The sequence below is a fragment of the Erithacus rubecula genome (assembly GCF_903797595.1).
Source record: "Erithacus rubecula genome assembly, contig: scaffold_449_arrow_ctg1, whole genome shotgun sequence".
Taxonomy (NCBI): Eukaryota; Metazoa; Chordata; class Aves; order Passeriformes; family Muscicapidae; genus Erithacus; species Erithacus rubecula.
In genome coordinates this window covers 1-20301 of record NW_027635890.1, presented here as the reverse complement: position 1 = coordinate 20301, position 20301 = coordinate 1, and the positions used below count along the sequence as shown (strand labels likewise).

General features: G+C 65.8%; 4 protein-coding genes across 6 annotated transcripts in view; 1 reads left to right on the top strand and 3 right to left on the bottom strand.

Annotated features, from left to right (window-relative positions):
• Positions 1 to 11755, top strand: part of CNN1 (calponin 1) — a 31603-nt gene extending 19848 nt beyond the window's left edge. Inside the window, exons 1-8 of one of the 3 annotated variants that reach the window (XM_079332690.1) lie at positions 5587 to 5762; positions 5805 to 5937; positions 7648 to 7769; positions 8052 to 8118; positions 8218 to 8355; positions 9031 to 9144; positions 9224 to 9370; positions 11440 to 11755. In XM_079332690.1, the coding sequence (XP_079188816.1) occupies positions 5875 to 5937; positions 7648 to 7769; positions 8052 to 8118; positions 8218 to 8355; positions 9031 to 9144; positions 9224 to 9370; positions 11440 to 11676 (888 nt within the window). In that variant the 5' untranslated portion in view covers positions 5587 to 5762; positions 5805 to 5874 and the 3' untranslated portion in view covers positions 11677 to 11755. Of the gene's footprint in view, positions 1 to 5586; positions 5938 to 7647; positions 7770 to 8051; positions 8119 to 8217; positions 8356 to 9030; positions 9145 to 9223; positions 9371 to 11439 lie in introns of those variants that run through there. The other 2 variants (XM_079332691.1, XM_079332689.1) reach the window with 2 other exon arrangements.
• LOC306816220 (evolutionarily conserved signaling intermediate in Toll pathway, mitochondrial-like) lies at positions 300 to 3877 on the bottom strand (the record flags this gene model as incomplete). The annotated part of the gene is made up of 7 exons (XM_079332694.1): positions 300 to 580; positions 657 to 759; positions 833 to 981; positions 1546 to 1600; positions 2329 to 2549; positions 3386 to 3773; positions 3863 to 3877. 7 exons carry the CDS (start codon positions 3875 to 3877, stop codon positions 300 to 302), a joined length of 1212 nt encoding a protein of 403 aa, XP_079188820.1.
• A 2503-nt stretch (positions 11756 to 14258) lies between the features above and the next one.
• ELOF1 (elongation factor 1) lies at positions 14259 to 15403 on the bottom strand. The gene is made up of 3 exons (XM_079332693.1): positions 15055 to 15403; positions 14614 to 14684; positions 14259 to 14354 (listed from the first exon to the last, which is right to left on the bottom strand). The coding sequence occupies exons 1-3, from the start codon at positions 15168 to 15170 to the stop codon at positions 14290 to 14292; spliced, it is 252 nt and encodes an 83-aa protein (XP_079188819.1). The 5' UTR covers positions 15171 to 15403; the 3' UTR covers positions 14259 to 14289.
• A 675-nt stretch (positions 15404 to 16078) lies between these two features.
• Positions 16079 to 19589, bottom strand: ACP5 (acid phosphatase 5, tartrate resistant; the record flags this gene model as incomplete). The annotated part of the gene is made up of 5 exons (XM_079332692.1): positions 16079 to 16547; positions 17667 to 18018; positions 18541 to 18668; positions 18760 to 19014; positions 19578 to 19589. 5 exons carry the CDS (start codon positions 19587 to 19589, stop codon positions 16311 to 16313), a joined length of 984 nt encoding a protein of 327 aa, XP_079188818.1. The 3' UTR covers positions 16079 to 16310.
• Between the last annotated feature and the right edge of the window lie 712 nt (positions 19590 to 20301).

The window sequence follows — 20301 nt, the reverse complement described above, 5'->3', positions numbered from 1 at the left end:
GTACCCCCATCTATTCACTGAAGACCCCCCCAAACTTAGGGGGAACTCCCCTCCCCTCCTCCCAGAATCACCGGGGACCCCCCAAATTGAGGAGGGGGCACAATTCCCCCCCCCCAATCACCCCCTGGGCTCCCCCAAATTCACCCAGCACCACCTGGGTTTGTGGGGGCACGAAATTGGGGAGGGTCCCCCAAATCCCCCTGGTGTGAGCACCGAGTTTTGGGTGGTCACAACCCCCCCCAAACCCCCCCAGACTCCTGAAAACACGAGACCCCCTCTCCATCCATCACAGCACCCCTTTATTCCGCACCCCTTTTCGGGGGGTCTCCCCCTGGCTGCCCCCCCTCCTGCCCCTCGGGGGGCTCCAGCCCCGCCGCTGGGGGGCTCCCCGTGCCCAGCTGGGGGGTCTGGGGTCCCTCCTGGGGGTCAGCAGGGGGGTCTCCCCCCTCGGAGAGGCGGAACACGACGGGCGTGCGCCCCAGCACCGGGTTCTGCTGCTGCAGCCCCGAGATCCACCTGGCCAAGGTGCGCCGGTCACTCGCCCCCGCCACGCACAGGGCGAACACGGGACCCTCCTCCACTGCAGGCAGCGGCAGGCGGGTCAGGGGGGGCGCGGGGACCCCCCAAAATCCCACCCCGACCCCCCCCAAAATCACCTTCGTCCACATCGAACTCGTCGTCGTCCCAGGGGCCGCGCTCCAGCTCCAGCTCCAGGCGCAGCGGGAAGTAAAAGCTGCGCTCGGGGTCTGGGGGGGGGTCCTGGCGAGCAAAGGGGGGGGTCTGGAATGTTCTGGGGGTCCCTGTGCCCCCCCCCGGGATCCCCCAGACTCACCCTGAGGTGCGGGGGCAGGGGGTCCCCCCGTAAGACGAAGTATTTGAGGAGGGTCCCGCGGAGCCAGAGCGGGAAGGGCCCCTCGACGAACACGGGGTGGGAGGGGCCGTGCTGGGCCAGGAGCTGCCTCTGCTCGGGGCTCTGGGAGCCTGGGGGGCACGGCAGGGACCCCAAAAACCTCACAGGGAGCACCAGGGACCCCAAAAACCTCACAGGGAGCACCAGGGACCCCAAAAACCCCACAGGGACCCCAAAAACCTCACAGGGAGCACCAGGGACCCCAAAAACCCCACAGGGACCCCAAAAACCCCACAGGGAGCACCAGGGACCCCAAAAAACCCACAGGGACCCCAAAAACCCCACAGGGAGCACCAGGAACCCCAAAAACCCCACAGGGACCCCAAAAACCTCACAGGGAGCACCAGGGACCCCAAAAACCCCACAGGGACCCCAAAAACCTCACAGGGAGCACCAGGGACCCCAAAAACCCACAGGGACCCCAAAAACCTCACAGGGACCCCAAAAACCCCACAGGGACCCCAAAAACCTCACAGGGACCCTGAACCCCACCCCAGGGACCCCAGACCCCACCCCATGGACCACCAGGGGACCCCAAACTCCCTCACAGAGACCACCAGGGAACCCCCAATCCCTCCCAAGGGACCCCCAACCCCTCAAACCCGAGCCCCCCCCCCCCAGAGCCCAGAACTCACTGACGATGTAGGGCTGGACAGAGCCCCAGTCCTGCCCTGTGTCCGGCACGGGCGGCTGCGGGGGGGGGGACAGGGGTCACTGCAGGGACAGCCCAGCATGGCCCTGGCCCCAAATGTGTCCCTGTCACTGTCACTGTCCCCAAATGTGGCCCTGTCACTGTCACTGTCCCCAAATGTGTCACTGTCACTGTCCCCAAATGTGGCCCTGTCACTGTCACTGTTCCCCCAGCATGGCCCTGGCCCCAACTGTGGCCCTGTCACTGTCCCAAATGTGTCACTGTCACTGTCACTGTCCCCAAATGTGTCACTGTCACTGTCCCCAAATGTGTCACTGTCAGTGTCCCCAACTGTGTCCCTGTCACTGTCACTGTCCCCAAATGTGTCACTGTCACTGTTCCCCCAGCATGGCCCTGGCCCCAAATGTGTCCCTGTCCCTGTCCCTGTCCCTGTCCCTGTCCCTGTCCCCAGTGTCCCTGTCCCTGTCCCTGTCCCTGTCCCTGTCCCTGTCCCCATCCCTGTCCCTGTCCCTGTCCCTGTCCCTGTCCCTGTCCCTGTCCCCGTGCTCACCTGGATGACAGTGACACTGGCCCCCAGCTCGGTGGCGATGCGCTGCAGCCCCAGCCCTGTCCCTGTCCCTGTCCCTGTCCCTGTCCCTGTCCCTGTCCCTGTCCCCGTGCTCACCTGGATGACAGTGACACTGGCCCCCGGCTCGGTGGCGATGCGCTGCAGCCCCAGCCCTGTCCCTGTCCCTGTCCCTGTCCCTGTCCCTGTCCCCGTGCTCACCTGGATGACAGTGACACTGGCCCCCGGCTCGGTGGCGATGCGCTGCAGCCCCAGGCGCGCTGTGCCCAGCCCGGGGGGCAGCTGGGGGGGCAGCGGGTGGGGGTCCAGCTGCCGGAATCGGGGCAGCCAGAACATCATCCTCTGCACCTTCCTGAGCGGGCGGCTGCGCGGCCCAAACACCCCCAGCAGCAGGAAACGCGTCTCGGCGTCGGGCACCACGCCTGGGACATGGGGACATTGGGGACATGGGGACATTGAGGGGACATTGGGGACATTGGGGACATTGAGGGGATATTGGGGACATTGAGGTGATATTGGGGACATGGGGACATTGAGGGGATATTGGGGACATTGGGGGGATTGGGGACATGGGGACATTGGGGACACTGAGGGGATACTGGGGACATGGGGACATTGGGGACACTGAGGGGATACTGGGGACATGGGGAACATTGGGGATATTGGGGACACTGAGAGGACAGTGGGGATATGGGGGACATTGGGGATGTAGGGGACATGGGGACATTGAGGGGACATTGGGGATGTGGGGATATTTGGGACAGAGGGGACATTGGGGAAACGGGGGAAATGGAGACATTGGGGACATGGGGGATACTGGGACATTGAGGGGACATTGGGGATGTGGGGACACTGGGAACACTGAGGACATGGGGACATTGGGAGCACTGAGGACATGGGGACATTGGGGATGTGGGGACATTGGGGACACTGAGGACATGGGGACATTGGGGATGTGGGGACATTGGGAGCACTGAGGACATGGGGATGTGGGGACATTGGGGACACTGAGGACATGGGGACATTGGGGATGTGGGGACATTGGGGTGACAGCAGCAGGAACCACGTCTCCGTGTGTGCCATCACACCTGGGCACACTGAGGGCACAGGTGACACGGGGAGGGACACGGGCTGCACACAGACAGCACGGAGGGGACACGGAGTGCCAACAGCAGGGACACCCCACAGGCACAGCGAGGGGGTGACACCCAGCGCGACAAGACCCCCGAAATGGCGCAGGGGGGCGTCGCGCACGCACCGTATCGCTCCATCTGCTCGAGCAGCTGCAGGCCGCACTCCTGCTGCCGCGGGAACGGGAAGAGCAGGCGCTGCACGGCGCCGCGCGGCACCCAGCGCCCGCGGGGCAGCAGCCGCAGCAGCGCGTTATAGGCGGGCAGGCTGCGCTCCGCGCCCAGCGCCGGCATCGCCGCCAGCGCCGCCTCCACCAGCGCCAGCCGCCCGCCGCGCCCCGGCGGGGAGCGCGCGGCGTCCCGGAGAGCGGCGGCGAAGGCGGCGGGGCCGCTGTCACCGCTGTCACCGCTGTCACCATCGCGGTGCGGGTCCTCGCGGCGCTGCTGAGAGCGGCGGCGTCGCGATGGGGCCTCGGAGGTGTCACCGCCAGAGGTGCCACTCTTAGAAGGGTCATCCTTAAAAGTGGCACCCCTCGAGGTGTCACTCCCAAAGGTGTCATCCCTAAAGGTGTCACCCTTAAAAGTGTCACCCCTCGAGGTGTCACCCTTAAAAGTGTCATTCCTAAAGGTGTCACCCCTCGAGGTGTCACTCCCAAAGGTGTCACCCCTAAAGGTGTCACCCTTAAAAGTGTCACCCCTAAAGGTGTCACTCCTCGAGGTGTCACTCCCAAAGGTGTCACCCCTAAAGGTGTCACCCCTCGAGGTGTCACTCCCAAAGGTGTCACCCTTAAAAGTGTCACCCCTCGAGGTGTCACCCCTCGAGGTGTCACTCCCAAAGGTGTCACCCTTAAAAGTGTCACCCCTCGAGGTGTCACCCTTAAAAGTGTCATTCCTAAAGGTGTCACCCCTCGAGGTGTCACTCCCAAAGGTGTCACCCCTCGAGGTGTCACTCCTAAAGGTGTCACCCCTAAAGGTGTCACCCCTCGAGGTGTCACCCCCAAAGGTGTCACCCCTAAAGGTGTCACCCCTCGAGGTGTCACCCCCAAAGGTGTCACCCCCCCGCGGGAGCTCCCGGCGCTGCCACGTCGAGGTTCCCGAGGCGGCGCCCCCCGCAGTGTCACCCCCGGGGGTGTCGCGGTCCGTGGGGTGGCTCCGCCGCGGCCCGCGGGGTTTCGGGGTCCCCGCGATGTCACCGCCTTCAGTGGGGGCGCGCGCGGGGCGCTGGCACAAGCTGCGACACAGCTGGGGAGAGGAGAAGGGGTCACACGCCTGTCCCCGTGTCCCCGCGGTGTCCCCGCCGTGTCCCCAGACCCCCCCACTGCCCCTCTCTGCCCCACGTCCCGCCAGAGTCCCCCGCACCTCCGGAACCCCGGGGCGGCCCCAGAGCCCCCGGGGCAGCGCCCGGACCCAGTTCAGCCGCATGTGGCCGCGGTGTCGCCGTTTCTGTCGCCGTGTCTGTCGCGGGTCACGGCCGAGCCTCGCTGTCCCCACGCCGGGTCGCGCCGCTGGGCGCCGCCATGTTGGCTGAGATCAGGGGGTGGGGCCTGAGGGCTCGGCCAATCAGCGCGCGGTTTTCCCCTCCAGCGAGGTGATTGGCAGGGAGCGCGGGGGCGGGGCTCGGAGGGGTTTCCCCCGTGACGTCAGAGCGGGACCCCGGGATGAGCTCAGGGACGGGGATAGGCGGTGACGTCATACGGGGTTTATCGATGATGTCAGAGCACCAGCGGCTCCGTTAAACGGGAACGGCAGCTCCGGGGGGGGGGGATGAGGGGTTCCCCAAATTCCCGGGGCGGGGGGGGGATCCTGGGTGTCCCCCCCGTGCCTGGGGGGGGTCTCGGAATCACGGGAAGGGGGCGGGGACGGACTGGGGGAGGAGAAGGGGAGGGGGACATTCCCCACCCGTGACGAGTCGTGTCCCCCCCCCGAGGGGGCGGCGGAGTCCGATCCGGTGACGGCACCGAGTGGGGGACGCGGCGGGGGGAGAGCGCGGTGTCCTGGGGGGTCCGCGGCACGGGGGGGTCCCGAGTGGCCGGGGAAGAGACCCCGGGTAATCCCGGGGGTCCCCGGCACCGTGGAGTGACCCCGCTGGCCTGGGGGGGGTCCCCGCTCCAGGGGGGCACCCGGTGACCCGGGGGGAGGGGATGCGGGTGTCGGGTGGGAGGGGGGGAGAACGGGAAAGGGCCGGTTTTGGTGGGGGGGGGGCGTTCCGGGACTCTCCTGCCCCCCCCCGGGATCCCCCCCCTTCGGGATCCCCCCCGCTAAATGTGGAAAAAATGACGCCATCACCCGCCCCGCCGTGACGTCAGCGCGGCGGAGGCCGCGGATTGGCTGCGGCCGGGCCGGCCCGGGGGGGCTCCGCGCCCACCGCCCACTTTTAAAAGTGGCGGCGGCGGCGCCGGGACGGGAGCGGGAGGGAGCGAGCGAGGGCACCGACCCGACCCGAGGGCACCGAGCCGACCCGAGGGCACCGACCCGACCCGGGACAGCCCGAACCCACCCGGGACAGCCCGAACCCACCCGGGACAGCCCCGAACCCACCCGGGACAGCCCCGAACCGGCGCCACCCGCTCGCCTCGACCCCCAGCGGAGCCACCGAGACCCCCCCGCGACCCCCGAAATGTCCAACGCGCACTTCAACCGCGGCCCCGCCTACGGGCTCTCGGCCGAGGTGAAGAACAAGGTGAGCGGCACCGAACCGAACCGAGCCGAACCCAACCGGGGGGATCCGGGCGGGTGCGACCCTCCCGGGGTCGGGACAGCACCGGGGGCGGGCCGGGGTCGCGACAGGACCCGGCGGGAGCGGGGGCGGGACCCGGCGCTGTCCCTGGTGCTGCCCCGGGCGGGCAGGGACGGGCACCGGGACAGGGGGGCGGCACCGGGGGGTCCCCCCCTCCCTCCCCGGGGGTCCCGGCGCTCTCCGGTTTACCGGGCAGGGTGAGCCCCGCACCCCCCGGTCCCTCCGGCAGCGGGAGGTGATGGCGCCGCGTCCCCGGCGGCGATGAGGAGGGGAGGGGGCGACACCGGGGCTCCCCCCCGCCCCGTGAGCACCGGGGGGTCCCGCCGGGCTCCGGGTCGTTAAGGGTTAACCGGGAGTGGGGGTCTGTTGGGATCCCCCCGGTTCTCGAGGAGGTGACGAGCACCGGGTCCCGCTCGGGATGGGGGTCCCGGGGTGGCGACACCCCGTGAGCACCGGGGGCTCCTCCCGTTAAGGGTTAACCCCGAAGGGATTCGGGGGGTCCCGCGGGAGGTGACGGACACCGAATTGAGGGGGGGGGCGACACCGGGATCCCCCGCTGTACTGATGAGGGGAGGGGGCGACACCGGAACGGAGCGGGAGGACACCGAGACCCCCGGCGGGAGCTCCGGGTGTCCGCCCGTTAAGGGTTAACGGGGGGGGCGGTTCGGGGGGAGATGCCGGATACCGACACAGCGAGGGGGGTCCCGCAGAGCACCGGCCCGTTAAGGGTTAACGGGAGGGGGGGGATCGGTGCTCGGGGGGGGCCCGGAGCCCCCCCGGCCCCGCCGTGAGCCCTTATAAGGCGGCGGAGCGCGGCGGGCGGGCGGCGGCGGCCCCGGCCCGGGGCTATATATGGGCAAAGGTTCGGCCGGCCCGGTGGCCCGCGGCTCCCGGGGGGGCCGGGGCGGGGCGGGGGGGGGTCCGGGTACCCCCGGCCCTCCCGGGTCCCTCCGCCCCCCCGGCACCGGGGGAAAAACGGGGGGCACCGGCGATTCTCGGTCCTCGGCGCGGCTGCCACTTCTTCCCTCCGGGTGTCCCCAAAATCCCCTTTACGGTGTCCCCAAAATCCCCTTTACGGTGTCCCCAAAGTCCCTTTACGGTGTCCCCCACGTTCTCCGTGTCACCTTTATGGTTAAGGGGGATGTGTCCCCCCCACCCCCGGCAGTGTCCCCATGTCCCCAGCGCTGTCCCCACATCCTCCTTGTTCTCCTTCCCCGTGTCCCCCTCGTGTCCGCGATGGTGTCCCCCACATTCTCCGTGTCCCCCCTGGCGGTGTCCCCATGTGTCCCTCGTGCTGTCCCACCCCCCTGGCAGTGTCCCTGTGTCCCCCTGGTGCTGTCCCCGTGCTAACTTGTGGTGATGCTGTCCCCGTGTTGTGCCACCCTCCCGACAGTGTCCCCGTGTCCCCCTGGTGTTGTCCCCCTGCTGTCCCACCCCCCTGACAGTGTCCCTGTGTCCCCCTGGTGTTGTCCCCCTGCTGTCCCACCCCCCTGGCAGTGTCCCCGTGTCCCCCTGGCAGTGTCCCCGTGTCCCCCTGGTGCTGTCCCCCTGCTGTCCTACCCCCCTGGCAGTGTCCCCGTGTCCCCCTGGTGCTGTCCCCCTGCTGTCCCACCCCCGTGACGGTGTCCCCGCGCTGTCCCCGTGTCCCCACAGCTGGCCCAGAAGTACGACCCTCAGCACGAGCGGGAGCTCCGTGCCTGGATCGAGGGGACCACGGGGCGCCGGATCGGGGACAACTTCATGGACGGGCTCAAGGACGGCGTCATCCTCTGCGAGTACGACCCCCCGTGACCCCCCGTGACCCCCCCGTGACCCCCCGTGACCCCCTGTGACCCCGTGTGACCCCAGTGCTGGCCTGGCCGGGCTGTGACTGTCCCCTGACCCCTGGGATGATCCTCCTGGAACTCAGCCCCGTTTTAACCCCACCCCTCACCTGGGCTGACCCCTGCTGACCACAACCCTGTCCCCCCCCCCACCCCAATCCCTGATTCTGGGGTCATCTGGGGTCACCCCCACTGACCTCACCTGTGCTCCCTCACCTGTGCTGCCCCCTCCAGGCTCATCAACAAACTGCAGCCGGGCTCGGTGCCCAAGGTGAACGAACCCGTCCAGAATTGGCACAAGGTGAGGGGAAACCCCCCCAAAAACACCTCGGGGTTTGTGGGGGAGGGTCTGGGGTGGGGCTCTGACCCCAAATTCGGCTTTGAATCCCCCCGGGCGCAGCTGGAGAACATCGGGAACTTCCTGAGGGCCATCACACGCTACGGGGTGAAGCCCCACGACATCTTCGAGGCCAACGACCTCTTCGAGAACACCAACCACACCCAGGTGCAGTCCACCCTCATCGCCCTCGCCAGCCAGGTGACCTCCCTGGGGTGGGACGGGGTCCTGGGGGGTCCTGGGGGGCTGGGATGGGGTCCTGGGGGGTCCTGGGGGGTCTTGGGGGGCTGGGATGGGGCCCTGGGGCGTCCTGGGGGAGTGGGATGGGGTCCTGGGGGGTCCTGGGGGGCTGGGATGGGGCCCTGGGGGGGTCCTGAGGGGGTTGGATGGGGTCCTGGGGGGGTCCTGGGGGGAGTGGGATGGGGTCCTGGGGGGTCCTTGTGTCCCCTTGGAGGTTACAAAGCCACAGGCTGCTCGCTCACCTGGGAGGGGGGGGGTCCAGAGGGGGTATTTGGGGTGTGGGGAGGGTATTTGGGATTTAGGGAGGGTATTTTGGGTGTGGGGAGGGTATTTGGGGTCTGGGGAGGGTATTTGGGGTGTGGGGAGGGTATTTGAAATTTGGGGAGGGTATTTGAGGTGGGTATCTGTGGTTTGGGGAAGGTATTTGGGGTTTGGGGAGGATATTTGAAATTTGGGGAGGGTATTTGGGGTTTGGGAGGGTATTTGGGGTCTGGGGAAGGTATTTGAGATTTGGGGAGGGTATCTGTGGTTTGGGGAGGGTATTTGGGGTCTGGAGAGGATATTTGAAATTGGGGAGGGTATTTGGGGTCTGTGAGGTCCCCCTGAGCCCCCCCCCAACCCCCACGTTCTCTCCAGGCCAAGACAAAGGGGAACAACGTGGGGGGTTTGGGGGTGAAATACGCCGAGAAGCAGCAGCGGCGCTTCCACCCCGAGAAACTGCGCGAGGGCAGGAACATCATCGGGCTGCAGGTGACACTGGGGACACCGGGGGACACCGGGGGGGTGACAGCACCTCGGGGACACTCGGTGACACCGTGTCTGTCCCCAGATGGGCACCAACAAGTTCGCCAGCCAGCAGGGCATGACGGCGTACGGGACACGGCGGCACCTGTACGACCCCAAACTGGGCACGGACCAACCGCTGGACCAGGCGACCATCAGCCTCCAGATGGGCACCAACAAAGGAGCCAGCCAGGTAGGGGACAGGGAGGGGAGGGGGACAGCCCTGGGGGACAGGGATACCCCTGGGGGACAGGGACAGGGATGGGGACAGGGGGACAGCCCTGGGGGACAGGGGGACAGCCCTGGGGGACAGGGACACCCCTGGGGGACAGGGACAGGGATGGGGATGGGGACAGGGGGACAGGGACAGGAATGGGGATGGGGACAGGAGGACAGCCCTGGGGGACAGGGAGGGGATGGGGACAGGGGGACAGCCCTGGGGGACAGGGACACCCCTGGGGGACAGGGACAGGGATGGGGATGGGGACAGGGACACCCCTGGGGGACAGGGACACCCCTGGGGGACAGGGGGATACTGCAGGGGGACAGCCCTGGGGGACAGGGATGGGGACAGGGACACCCCTGGGGGACAGGGGGATACTGCAGGGGGACAGTGCCACCCCTGGGGGAAGAAAGGGATTTGGGGAGGCACAAAGGGACTTTGAGCAGGGCACCGAGGGACTCTGGGCTCCCCAGGTGGGGATGCCAAGCCCGGGGGCACAAAGGGATTTGACGAGGGGCCAAAGGGATCTGAGGAGGGGACAAAAGGGACTCTGAACAGGGCACAAAGGGATTTGAGGAGGGGGCAAAGGGATCTGAGGAGGGGACAAAGGGACTCTGGGCTCCCGGGGATGCCAAGCCCGGGGGCACAAAGGGATCTGAGGAGGGCACAAAGGGATTTGACGAGGGGACTAAAGGATTTGAGGGGCAGAAAGGGATTTGAGGAGGAACAAAGTGATTTGAAGAGGAACAAAGTGATTTGAGGGGACAAAGGGATTTGAGGAGGGGCCAAAGTGACTCTGATCAGGGCACAAAGGGATCTGAGGAGGCACAAAGTGACTCTGGGCAGGGCACAAAGTGACTCTGGGCAGGGCACAAAGGGATTTGAGGGGCACAAAGGGATCTGAGGAGGCACAAAGTGACTGAGCAGGGCACAAAGGGATCTGAGGAGGGGCACAAAGGGATCTGAGGGGCACAAAGTGACTCTGAGCAGGGCACAAAGGGATCTGAGGGGCACAAAGTGACTCTGGGCAGGGCACAAAGGGATTTGAGGGGCACAAAGTGACTCTGGGCAGGGCACAAAGGGATTTGAGGAGGCACAAAGTGACTCTGAGCAGGGCACAAAGGGATTTGAGGAGGGGCACAAAGGGATCTGAGGGGCACAAAGTGACTCTGGGCAGGGCACAAAGGGATCTGAGGGGCACAAAGTGACTCTGAGCAGGGCACAAAGGGATCTGAGGGGCACAAAGTGACTCTGGGCAGGGCACAAAGGGATCTGAGGAGGGGCACAAAGGGATCTGAGGGGCACAAAGTGACTCTGAGCAGGGCACAAAGTGACTCTGGGCAGGGCACAAAGGGATCTGAGGGGCACAAAGGGATCTGAGGAGGCACAAAGTGACTCTGAGCAGGGCACAAAGGGATTTGAGGAGGCACAAAGTGACTCTGAGCAGGGCACAAAGGGATTTGAGGAGGCACAAAGTGACTCTGAGCAGGGCACAAAGGGATCTGAGGAGGCACAAAGTGACTCTGGGCAGGGCACAAAGTGACTCTGGGCAGGGCACAAAGGGATCTGAGGAGGGGCACAAAGGGATCTGAGGGGCACAAAGTGACTCTGAGCAGGGCACAAAGTGACTCTGGGCAGGGCACAAAGGGATCTGAGGGGCACAAAGGGATTTGAGGAGGCACAAAGTGACTCTGAGCAGGGCACAAAGGGATTTGAGGGGCACAAAGTGACTCTGAGCAGGGCACAAAGGGATCTGAGGAGGCACAAAGTGACTCTGGGCAGGGCACAAAGTGACTCTGGGCAGGGCACAAAGGGATTTGAGGGGCACAAAGTGACTCTGGGCAGGGCACAAAGGGATTTGAAGAGGGGCACAAAGGGATTTGAGGGGCACAAAGTGACTCTGGGCAGGGCACAAAGTGACTCTGGGCAGGGCACAAAGGGATTTGAAGAGGGGCACAAAGGGATCTGAGGGGCACAAAGGGATCTGAGGGGCACAAAGTGACTCTGGGCAGGGCACAAAGTGACTCCGGGCTCCGCAGGCGGGGATGACGGCGCCGGGGACCAAGCGGCAGATCTTCGAGCCGGCGCTGGGCATGGAGCACTGCGACACCATGACCATCGGGCTGCAGATGGGCAGCAACAAGGGCGCGTCCCAGCAGGGCATGACGGTGTACGGGCTCCCGCGGCAGGTCTACGACCCCAAGTACTGCGGGGGCCCCGAGCTGCTGGGCCACGACGGCTACGACGGCCACGACGGCCTCTACAACTCCCAGTAGCCGCCGGCAGCGCGGCCGCTTGCACCCCCCGCACCGCTCGTCACCGGCCTCACCGCGCCCCGCCGCGCCGGCACCGCCACCGGCACCGGGATGGCACCGGCACCGGGATCGGACCGGCACCGGGATGGCACCGGCACCGGGATGGCACCGGCACCGGGATGGCACCGGCACCGGCACCGGGATGGCACCGGCACCGGGATCGGACCAGCACCGGGATGGCACCGGCACCGGGATGGCACCGGCACCGGGATGGCACCGGCACCGGGATGGCACCGGCACCGGCACCGGGATCGCACCGGCACCGGGATGGCACCGGCACCGGCACCGGGGACGGGACACCGGAGCCGGGCTCGGCCCTGGGACTGATCCTGGGGGGGGAAATCTGACCCTAAAGGGGAGGAAACGATCCTGGGATTGATCCTGGGACTGATCCTGGGGGGAAATCCGGATCCCTCGAGGGGAAAACGATCCCGGGATCAACCCTGGGATTGATCCTGGGGGGTAAACGATCCTGGGATTGATCCTGGGGGAAATCCAGATCCCTCGAGGGGGAAACGATCCCGGGATCGACCCTGGGATTGATCCTGGGGGGAAATCTGATCCTACAGGGGAGGAAACGATCCTGGGATTGATCCTGGGGGAAAATCTGAATCCCTGGAAGGGAAATAATCCCGGGGGGATCAGACTGGGATCAGCCCCAGAGGGATCAGACTGGGATCAGCCCCAGTGGGATCAGACTGGGATCAGCCCCAGAGGGATCAGACTGGGATCAGCCCCAGAGGGATCAGACTGGGATCAGTCCCAGTGGGATCAGACTGGGATCAGCCCCAGAGGATCAGACTGGGATCAGCCCCAGAGGATCAGACTGGGATCAGTCCCAGTGGGATCAGACTGGGATCAGTCCCAGTGGGATCAGACTGGGATCAGCCCCAGTGGGATCAGACTGGGATCAGTCCCAGTGGGATCAGACTGGGATCAGACTGGGATCAGTCCCAGGGCCCAGCCTGGGGGGATCAGCCCCAGGGGGGGTTCGGCCCCCGCCACGTGTGAAGCCACCGAGGCACAATAAAAGCCACACGCAGAGGTGACACTGTGACAATGAGGGACACTGAGGGGACACTGAGGGGACACTGAGGGGACAATGGGGACACTGAGGGGACACTGAGGGGACAATGAGGGGACACTGAGGGGACAATGAGGGGACAATGAGGGGACACACAGGGACAATGAGGGACACTGAGGGACAATGAGGGGACACTGAGGGGACAATGGGGACAATGGGGACACTGAGGGGACACTGAGGGGACACTGAGGGGACAATGAGGGGACACTGTTGTGACACTGAGTGACACTGAGGGCTGGCAGGGACAAGTGACACCAGCACAGGGCCTTTATTTGGGGCAGCCCCCCCAGAACGCGTCACACCCGTCCCGCTGTCCCCCCCTGGGGACAAGGACAAGGCTCAGGTGCTGGGGGGGGGAATGTCACCCCAAATTCCATCCTGGGGGGGGAAATGTCACCCCAAATTCTGTCCTGGGGGGGAAATGTCACCCCAAATTCCATCCTGGGGGGGGAAATGTCACCCCAAATTCAGCCCTGGGGGGGGAAATGTCCCCCCAAATTCTGTCCTGGGGGGGGAATGTCACCCCAAATTCAGTTCTGGGGGGGGAAATGTCACCCCAAATTCTGTCCTGGGGGGGGAAATGTCACCCCAAATTCCATCCTGGGGGGGGAAATGTCACCCCAAATTCAGCCCTGGGGGGGGAAATGTCCCCCCCAAATTCTGTCCTGGGGGGGGAATGTCACCCCAAATTCAGTTCTGGGGGGGGAAATGTCACCCCAAATTCTGTCCTTGGGGGGGAAATGTCACCCCAAATTCAGCCCTGGGGGGAAATGTCACCCCAAATTCAGTTCTGGGGGGGGAAATGTCACCCCAAATTCTGTCCTGGGGGGGGAAATGTCACCCCAAATTCCATCCTGGGGGGGGAAATGTCACCCCAAATTCAGCCCTGGGGGGGGAAATGTCCCCCCAAATTCTGTCCTGGGGGGGGAATGTCACCCCAAATTCAGTTCTGGGGGGGGAAATGTCACCCCAAATTCTGTCCTGGGGGGGGAAATGTCACCCCAAATTCAGTTCTGGGGGGGGAAATGTCACCCCAAATTCAGCCCTGGGGGGGAAATGTCACCCCAAATTCAGTTCTGGGGGGGGAAATGTCACCCCAAATTCCATCCTGGGGGGGGGAAATGTCACCCCAAATTCTGTCCTTGGGGGGGAAATGTCACCCCAAATTCAGCCCTGGGGGGAAATGTCACCCCAAATTCAGTTCTGGGGGGGGAAATGTCACCCCAAATTCTGTCCTGGGGGGGGGGGGAAATGTCACCCCAAATTCTGTCCTGGGGGGGGAAATGTCACCCCAAATTCAGCCCTGGGGGGGGAAATGTCACCCCAAATTCGGTCCTGGGGGTGTCACTGTGTCCTGGGGGTGTTACCGTGTCCCGGGGGCTGTTGTCACCCTCCAGGTTTGGGGACAGGGCAATGTCCCCAATGTCCCCAGTGTCCCCCCAGAACAGGGCAGTGTCCCCAGTGTCCCCAGTGTCCCCAGTGTCCCCCTGTCACTGGTTTGCAGCTTCGCAGGCGTCGATCCAGTCGCTGTAAACGTCCACGGGCTCCGACAGGTCTGGGGGCGCCGTTAAGGCTCCAACACGGACTGGGGGGTCCCGGTACCGACTGGGGGGTCCCGGTAATGATTGGGGGGTCCCGGTACCGATTTAGGGGTCCCGGTACCGACTGGGGGGGTCCCGGTACCGACTGGGGGGTCCCCGGTAATGATTGGGGGGTCCCGGTACCGGTTTGGGGGTCCCGGTACCGATCTGGGTGTGTCCCGGTACCGGTTTGGGGGAGTCCCGGTACCGGTTTGGGGGTCCCGGTAAGGATACAGGTGATGGGGGTCTGGAACTCCTCCAGGCACACGGTGCACGAGATCACCCCGGTGTTCCGGGCCCGGTCCCTGCGGGGGCGGGACGGGATCGTGACCCCCCCCCCCGGTGTCCCCCCGGTTCCCGTGTCCCGTCCCGGTGTCCCCCCGGTGTCCCCCGGTGTCCCCCCGGTTCCCGTGTCCCGTCCCGGTGTCCCCTGGTGTCCCCCCGGTTCCCGGTGTCCCCCCGGTTCCCGTGTCCCGTCCCGGTGTCCTCCCGGTGTCCTCCCGGTTCCCGGTGTCCCGTCCCGGTGTCCCCCCGGTTCCCGTGTCCCGTCCCGGTGTCCCCCCGGTGCCCGTGACCCGTCCCGGTGTCCCCCCGGTCCCCGGTGTCCCCCCGGTTCCCGTGTCCCGTCCCGGTGTCCCCCCGGTGTCCCCCCGGTTCCCGGTGCCTCCCGCTCACATCTTGACGTCGCAGGATTTCTCGTGGTTGCAGAACGGACACGTGAACTGAGTCTCCAGCGTCCCCGTCATCTTCTTCTTAGGCGGCGGCTTCCGCTTCGACTTGCGGCGGCCCATGGCGGCCGCACCGGGACCAAGAACCGGGAACGGCCTCGGGAACGGGAACGACACCGGGATCGGTGCCGGGAGCCGACTCGGAGCGGTCCCGAGGCGCTGCGGGACGTGCCGGGGGCGGTTCGGCCCCTCTGGGCCCCTCCGGGTCGTCCCGGTCCCTCCCGGTGTCTCCCGGTGTCTCCCGGTTCCTCACGCCGCGCTCCCGCCGCGCTCCCGGAAGTGCCGCCCCTCCGCCCTCAGCCAATCAGCAACGGCGACCTGAGGGAGTTGTCCCGCCCACTGAATGATTGACGCACAACTTCAGCCAATCAACGAGTGTTCTGGTGTCCCGCCCACTGAATGATTGACGCACAACTTCAGCCAATCAACGAGTGTTCTGGTGTCCCGCCCACTGAATGATTGACGCACAGCTTCAGCCAATCAACGACTGTTCTGGTGTCCCGCCCACTGAATGATTGACGCACAGCTTCAGCCAATCAACGACTGTTCTGGTGTCCCGCCCACTGAATGATTGACGCACAGCTTCAGCCAATCAACGACTGTGTTGTTGTCCCGCCTACTTAATGATTGACGTTTCATCTCAGCCAATCAGCAGCCCGGTCACTACATTCAGGCTCCGCCCCCGGTTTTGGGGCGAATCGCGGCGTTTTCGGGTCCGTCAATGGAGGCGGCGCCGTTCAAAGGGTTTATTGGGGTCACGGGGGCAGCCAGGCGGGGGTCGCAGTGTCCCCAAGGCCATTGGTCAGTGTCCGGTCCCCAGTGTCCCCAAAGGGGTCGGAGATCGCGGGGTGTCCCCAATTCCAGTGTCCCCAATTCCAATGGTCCCAGTTCCTGTGTCCCCAACTCCGGTGGTCCCAGTTCCAGTGGTCCCAGTGTCCCCAAAGCGGTCACAGATCACGAGTGTCCCCCAGGGAAGGATTCAGAGATCAGGGGGTGTCCCTCAGGGGAGGGGTTGCAGTGTCCCCAGTTGTCCCCAATTGTCCCCAGTGTCCCCAAAGAGGTCACAGACCACGAGTGTCCCCCGGGGAAGTGCTCCCAGTGTTCCCTGGGGGGATGCAGAGATCAGGGGGTGTCCCTCAGGGGAGGGGTCGCAGTGTCCCCAGTTGTCCCCAGTTGTCCCCAGTTGTCCCCAGTTGTCCCCGCTCAGGGGTGGCGGGGGGGCAGCGTCACGCGGTGCAGGACGCGCCCGGTGGCCTCCAGGAAGGTGACGGTGACGGCTCCGGGCTCCAGGCGCAGGTGGGCGAAGCCGCCGGGGCTCGCGGGGCTCCCGAAGAAGAAGCGGAGGGAGCCGGGGGGCACCGAGCCCTCGTGGGGCCGCGAATCCTCCATGAAATTCCCGGCGCCGCTCAGGATGTAGCCCACGCCCCCCTCCTCCAGGTACTGCGGAGAGAAGGGCGGGTTTACAGGGGGACACACCTGGGGGACACACCTGGGGGACACACCTGGGCTCAGCCCAAACCGCATTTAGGGGATCCCCGCACACCTGCGCACCCAGATTTTGGGGATACCATTTTAGCGCTGCCCCTGCAATCTGGGACAGAGTTTGGGGTGTCCCCACACTCTGGGACAGAATTTGGGGGTGTCCCTGCAATCTGGGGCAGAGTTTGGGGTGCCCCCGCACTTTGAGGCACAATTTGGGGTATCTCTGCACACCTGGGCACCCCAGATTTTGGGGACACCATTTTATTGCTGTCCTCGCACCTTTGGGGCACAATTTGGGGTGTCCCCGCAATCTGGGACAGAGTTTGGGGTGTCCCCGCATTTTGGGTAAAATTTGAGGTATCCCCGCACACCTGGGCACCGTTTTAACACCATTTTAGCGCTGCTCCTGCAATCTGGGGCAGAGCTTGGGGTGTCCCCACACTCTGGGACAGAATTTGGGGGTGTCCCCTCACTCCGTGGCAGTTTTTGGGGGTGTCCCCTCGCTCCGTGGCAGTTTTTGGGGGTGTCCCCTCGCTCCGTGGCAGTTTTTGGGGGTGTCCCCTCACTCCGTGGCAGTTTTTTGGGGGTGTCCCCTCACTCCGTGGCAGTTTTTGGGGGTGTCCTCTCACTCTGTGGCAGTTTTGGGGGGTGTCCCCTCGCTCTGTGACAGAATTTGGGGGTGTCCCCTCACTCCGTGGCAGTTTTTGGGGGTGCCCCCTCGCTCCGTGGCAGTTTTTGGGGGTGCCCCCTCGCTCTGTGGCAGTTTTTGCGGGTGTCCCCTCACTCCGTGGCAGTTTTTGGGGGTGTCCCCGCAATCCGTGGCAGTTTTTGGGGGTGTCCCCTCAATCCGTGGCAGTTTTTGGGGGTGTCCCCTCGCTCCGTGGCAGTTTTTTGGGGGTGTCCCCTCGCTCTGTGGCAGTTTTTGGGGGTGTTCCCTCACTCTGTGGCAGTTTTTGGGGGTGTCCCCTCACTCTGTGGCAGTTTTTGGGGGGTGTCCCCTCACTCCGTGGCAGTTTTTGGGGGTGTCCCCTCGCTCCGTGGCAGTTTTTGGGGGTGTCCCCGTGCCCCCCCGCTCACCTGCAGGTTGTGGTCGTGGCCGCACAGGTAGGCGGTGACGCGGTGGCGCCGCAGCAGCGGCCGCAGCAGCCGCAGCAGGCAGGGCGTGGGGCCGTGCTTGGCCACCGACCACACCGGGTAGTGACCGGCCACCAGCACGAAACTGTCGCCGGCCGCCGCCTCCAGCTGCGCCCGCAGCCAGGCCAGGTGAGCCCCGGCAGCCGCCGCGTCCCGGGGACCCGCGGGGGTCGCGCCCCGGCCGAAATCGTCCGAGTGGCCGCAGAGCAGAACCGTGTCCAGCACCAGCAGCCGCGCGGAGCGGTTGGAGCCGGGGATGTGCAGCCGCAGGCTGTAGTAGGGGTGGGGGAAGTGCCTGCGGAGACAGCGCGGGGACACTTGGGGACACTTGGGGACACGGCGGGGACGGTGTGGGGACAGCCCAGTGTGAAAAAAAAGCGTCTGTGAGGCGCGGGGACATGGTGGGGACACCGTGGGGATGTGGGGGACAAGCGGGGACATGGTGGGGATGCACTGAAGGGGAGTGGGGACAGTTTGGGGACACCCTGAAGGGGCTTGGGGACAGTTTGGGGACACCCCAGCGCCACACTCGGGATGGGGGAAGCGCTTGAGGGACGCGAGGGCGCTTGGGGACACGGTGAGGACATGCGGGGACATGTCAGGCGGGGCTGGGGACACCCGGAGAGGGCTTGGGGACACCAAGGGGACACCAAGGGGACACTTGGGACACCCCCAGCACCAGGCACAGGCGGCAGTAGTGGAGGCAGTGGCTTGGGGACACTTGGGGACATCCCAGGGGAAGCCTTGCGGGATGGAGGGGGGGCTTGGGGACACTCGGGGACATTTGGGGACACTCGGGGACATTTGGGGACAGTACCAGCGTGGCGAGTGGCGGCTGTAGCTCAGCTGCGCCGTGACATTCCCCGCGTGGTCGTGGTTCCCGGCCATGACGTACCAGGGGACCCCGCGCAGCCCCGGCGACACGAACACGCGCTCGAAGGTGTCCTGGGGGGACATTGGGGACATTGGGGACACCATCAGGATTAACCCCTCCCCCACCACCCCGGATTTTGGGGTGTCCCCGCGGGGGCGTTACCTGGAACCGCGGGTCCCACTCGTCCCGCACCCCCTCGTAGTAGAAATTGTCGCCGAGCGCCAGCACGAAGTCGCCGCCCCGCTCGGTGGCCACCTGGCCCATGGCGGCCGCCGTGGCCACCTGGCGCGGGGTGACGAAGGGGGGGTCGGGCAGCCCCCCCCAGTCGCCCAGGGCCAGGAAGGTCAGAGCCCCCCCGTGCGACCCCCCGGGTGTCACCGCTGTCACCGCCAGGGTCAGCGCCAGCAGCGCCCGCATCTGGGGGAGGGGGACACGGGGGGGGGGTCACGGGGGGGGTCACAGCCCACCCAGGGGTCTGGGGGCGTCACCCCCGCTCCCCCCCCCAACATGGGACCCGCATGGTTTGGGGGGTCCCTGTCCCCTCGGGAGGGTCCCTGTCCCCTCGGGGGGGGGGTCCCTGTCCCCTCGGGAGGGTCCCTGTCCCCTCGGGGGGTCTCTGTCCCCTCGGGGGGGTCCCTGTCCCCTCGGGGGGTCTCTGTCCCCTCGGGGGGTTTCTATCCCCTCGGGGGGGGGGTTTCTGTCCCCTCGGGAGGGTCCCTGTCCCCTCGGGGGGTCTCTGTCCCCTCGGGGGGGTCCCTGTCCCCTCGGGGGGTCTCTGTCCCCTCGGGGGGGGGGTCTCTGTCCCCTCGGGGGGGGGTCTTTGTCCCCTCGGGGGGTCTCTGTCCCCTCGGGGGGATCTCTGTCCCCTCGGGGCGGTTTCTGTCCCCTCGGGGGGTCCCAGGTGTCCGGGGGGTTGTCAGGACTGTCACCCCCTCCCCAGGTCTCCGGGGGTCCCCCCGCCCCCCCCGGGGGTCACTCACCGTCCCGGCCATTCCTCGCGTCCCCCCCTCCCCCGCTCCGGCCACTCCGGCCCTTTATGGCCACAAAAGGGGAAGCGGGGTCGCCTGTCCCCCCCCCCTCCCCTCCCCCCCCCGGGCCAGCTGTCACCTGACAGCTCGCGGGGACACTGGGAGCGCGGGGGGAGGGCACTGGGAGCACTGGGAGGAAGGGCAAGGCCGGCAACTGGGAGAACTGGGAGCACTGGGAATACTGGGAATACTGGGAGCGCGGGGGGAGGGCACTGGGAGCACTGGGAATACTGGGGGAGGAGGGGGGAGGGCACTGGGAATACTGGGGGAGGAGGGGGGAGGGCACTGGGAATACTGGGAATACTGGGAGAGGAGGGGGGAGGGCAACTGGGGGAACTGGGAAATGGGAATCATCTGGAAATCCCCAAAATTCCCCAAATCCGCTCCGGCCACGGGATTGAGGGACACGGACACGCCCCCGGGGGGAGGGGGGACGGGAGTGACCCCCCCAAAATCCCCTCCCAGAACCCCCAAATCTCCCTCAAATCCCCAAAATATCCCCCCAGAACCCCCAAATCTTCCCCCCAGAACCCCAAAATCTTCCTCAAATCCCCAAAATACCCCCCAGATCCCCAAAATCTCCCTCAAATCTCAAAAATATCCCCAAGAACCCCAAAATCCCCTCCCAGAAATCCAAAATCTCCCCCTGATCCCCAAAATCTCCCTCAAAATCTCT

Bases quoted from the DNA above. Each gene is read 5' to 3' on its own strand.
- ELOF1 (XM_079332693.1), bottom strand. From the start codon at position 15,170: ATGGGCCGCCGCAAGTCGAAGCGGAAGCCGCCGCCTAAGAAGAAGATG. The intron at 14,685-15,054 runs GTGAGCGGGAGG...CCGCCCCCGCAG, and splicing joins AAATCCTGCGACGTCAAGAT to GGACCGGGCCCGGAACACCG. The intron at 14,355-14,613 runs GTATCCTTACCG...CGGCGCCCCCAG, and splicing joins GTTCCAGACCCCCATCACCT to ACCTGTCGGAGCCCGTGGAC.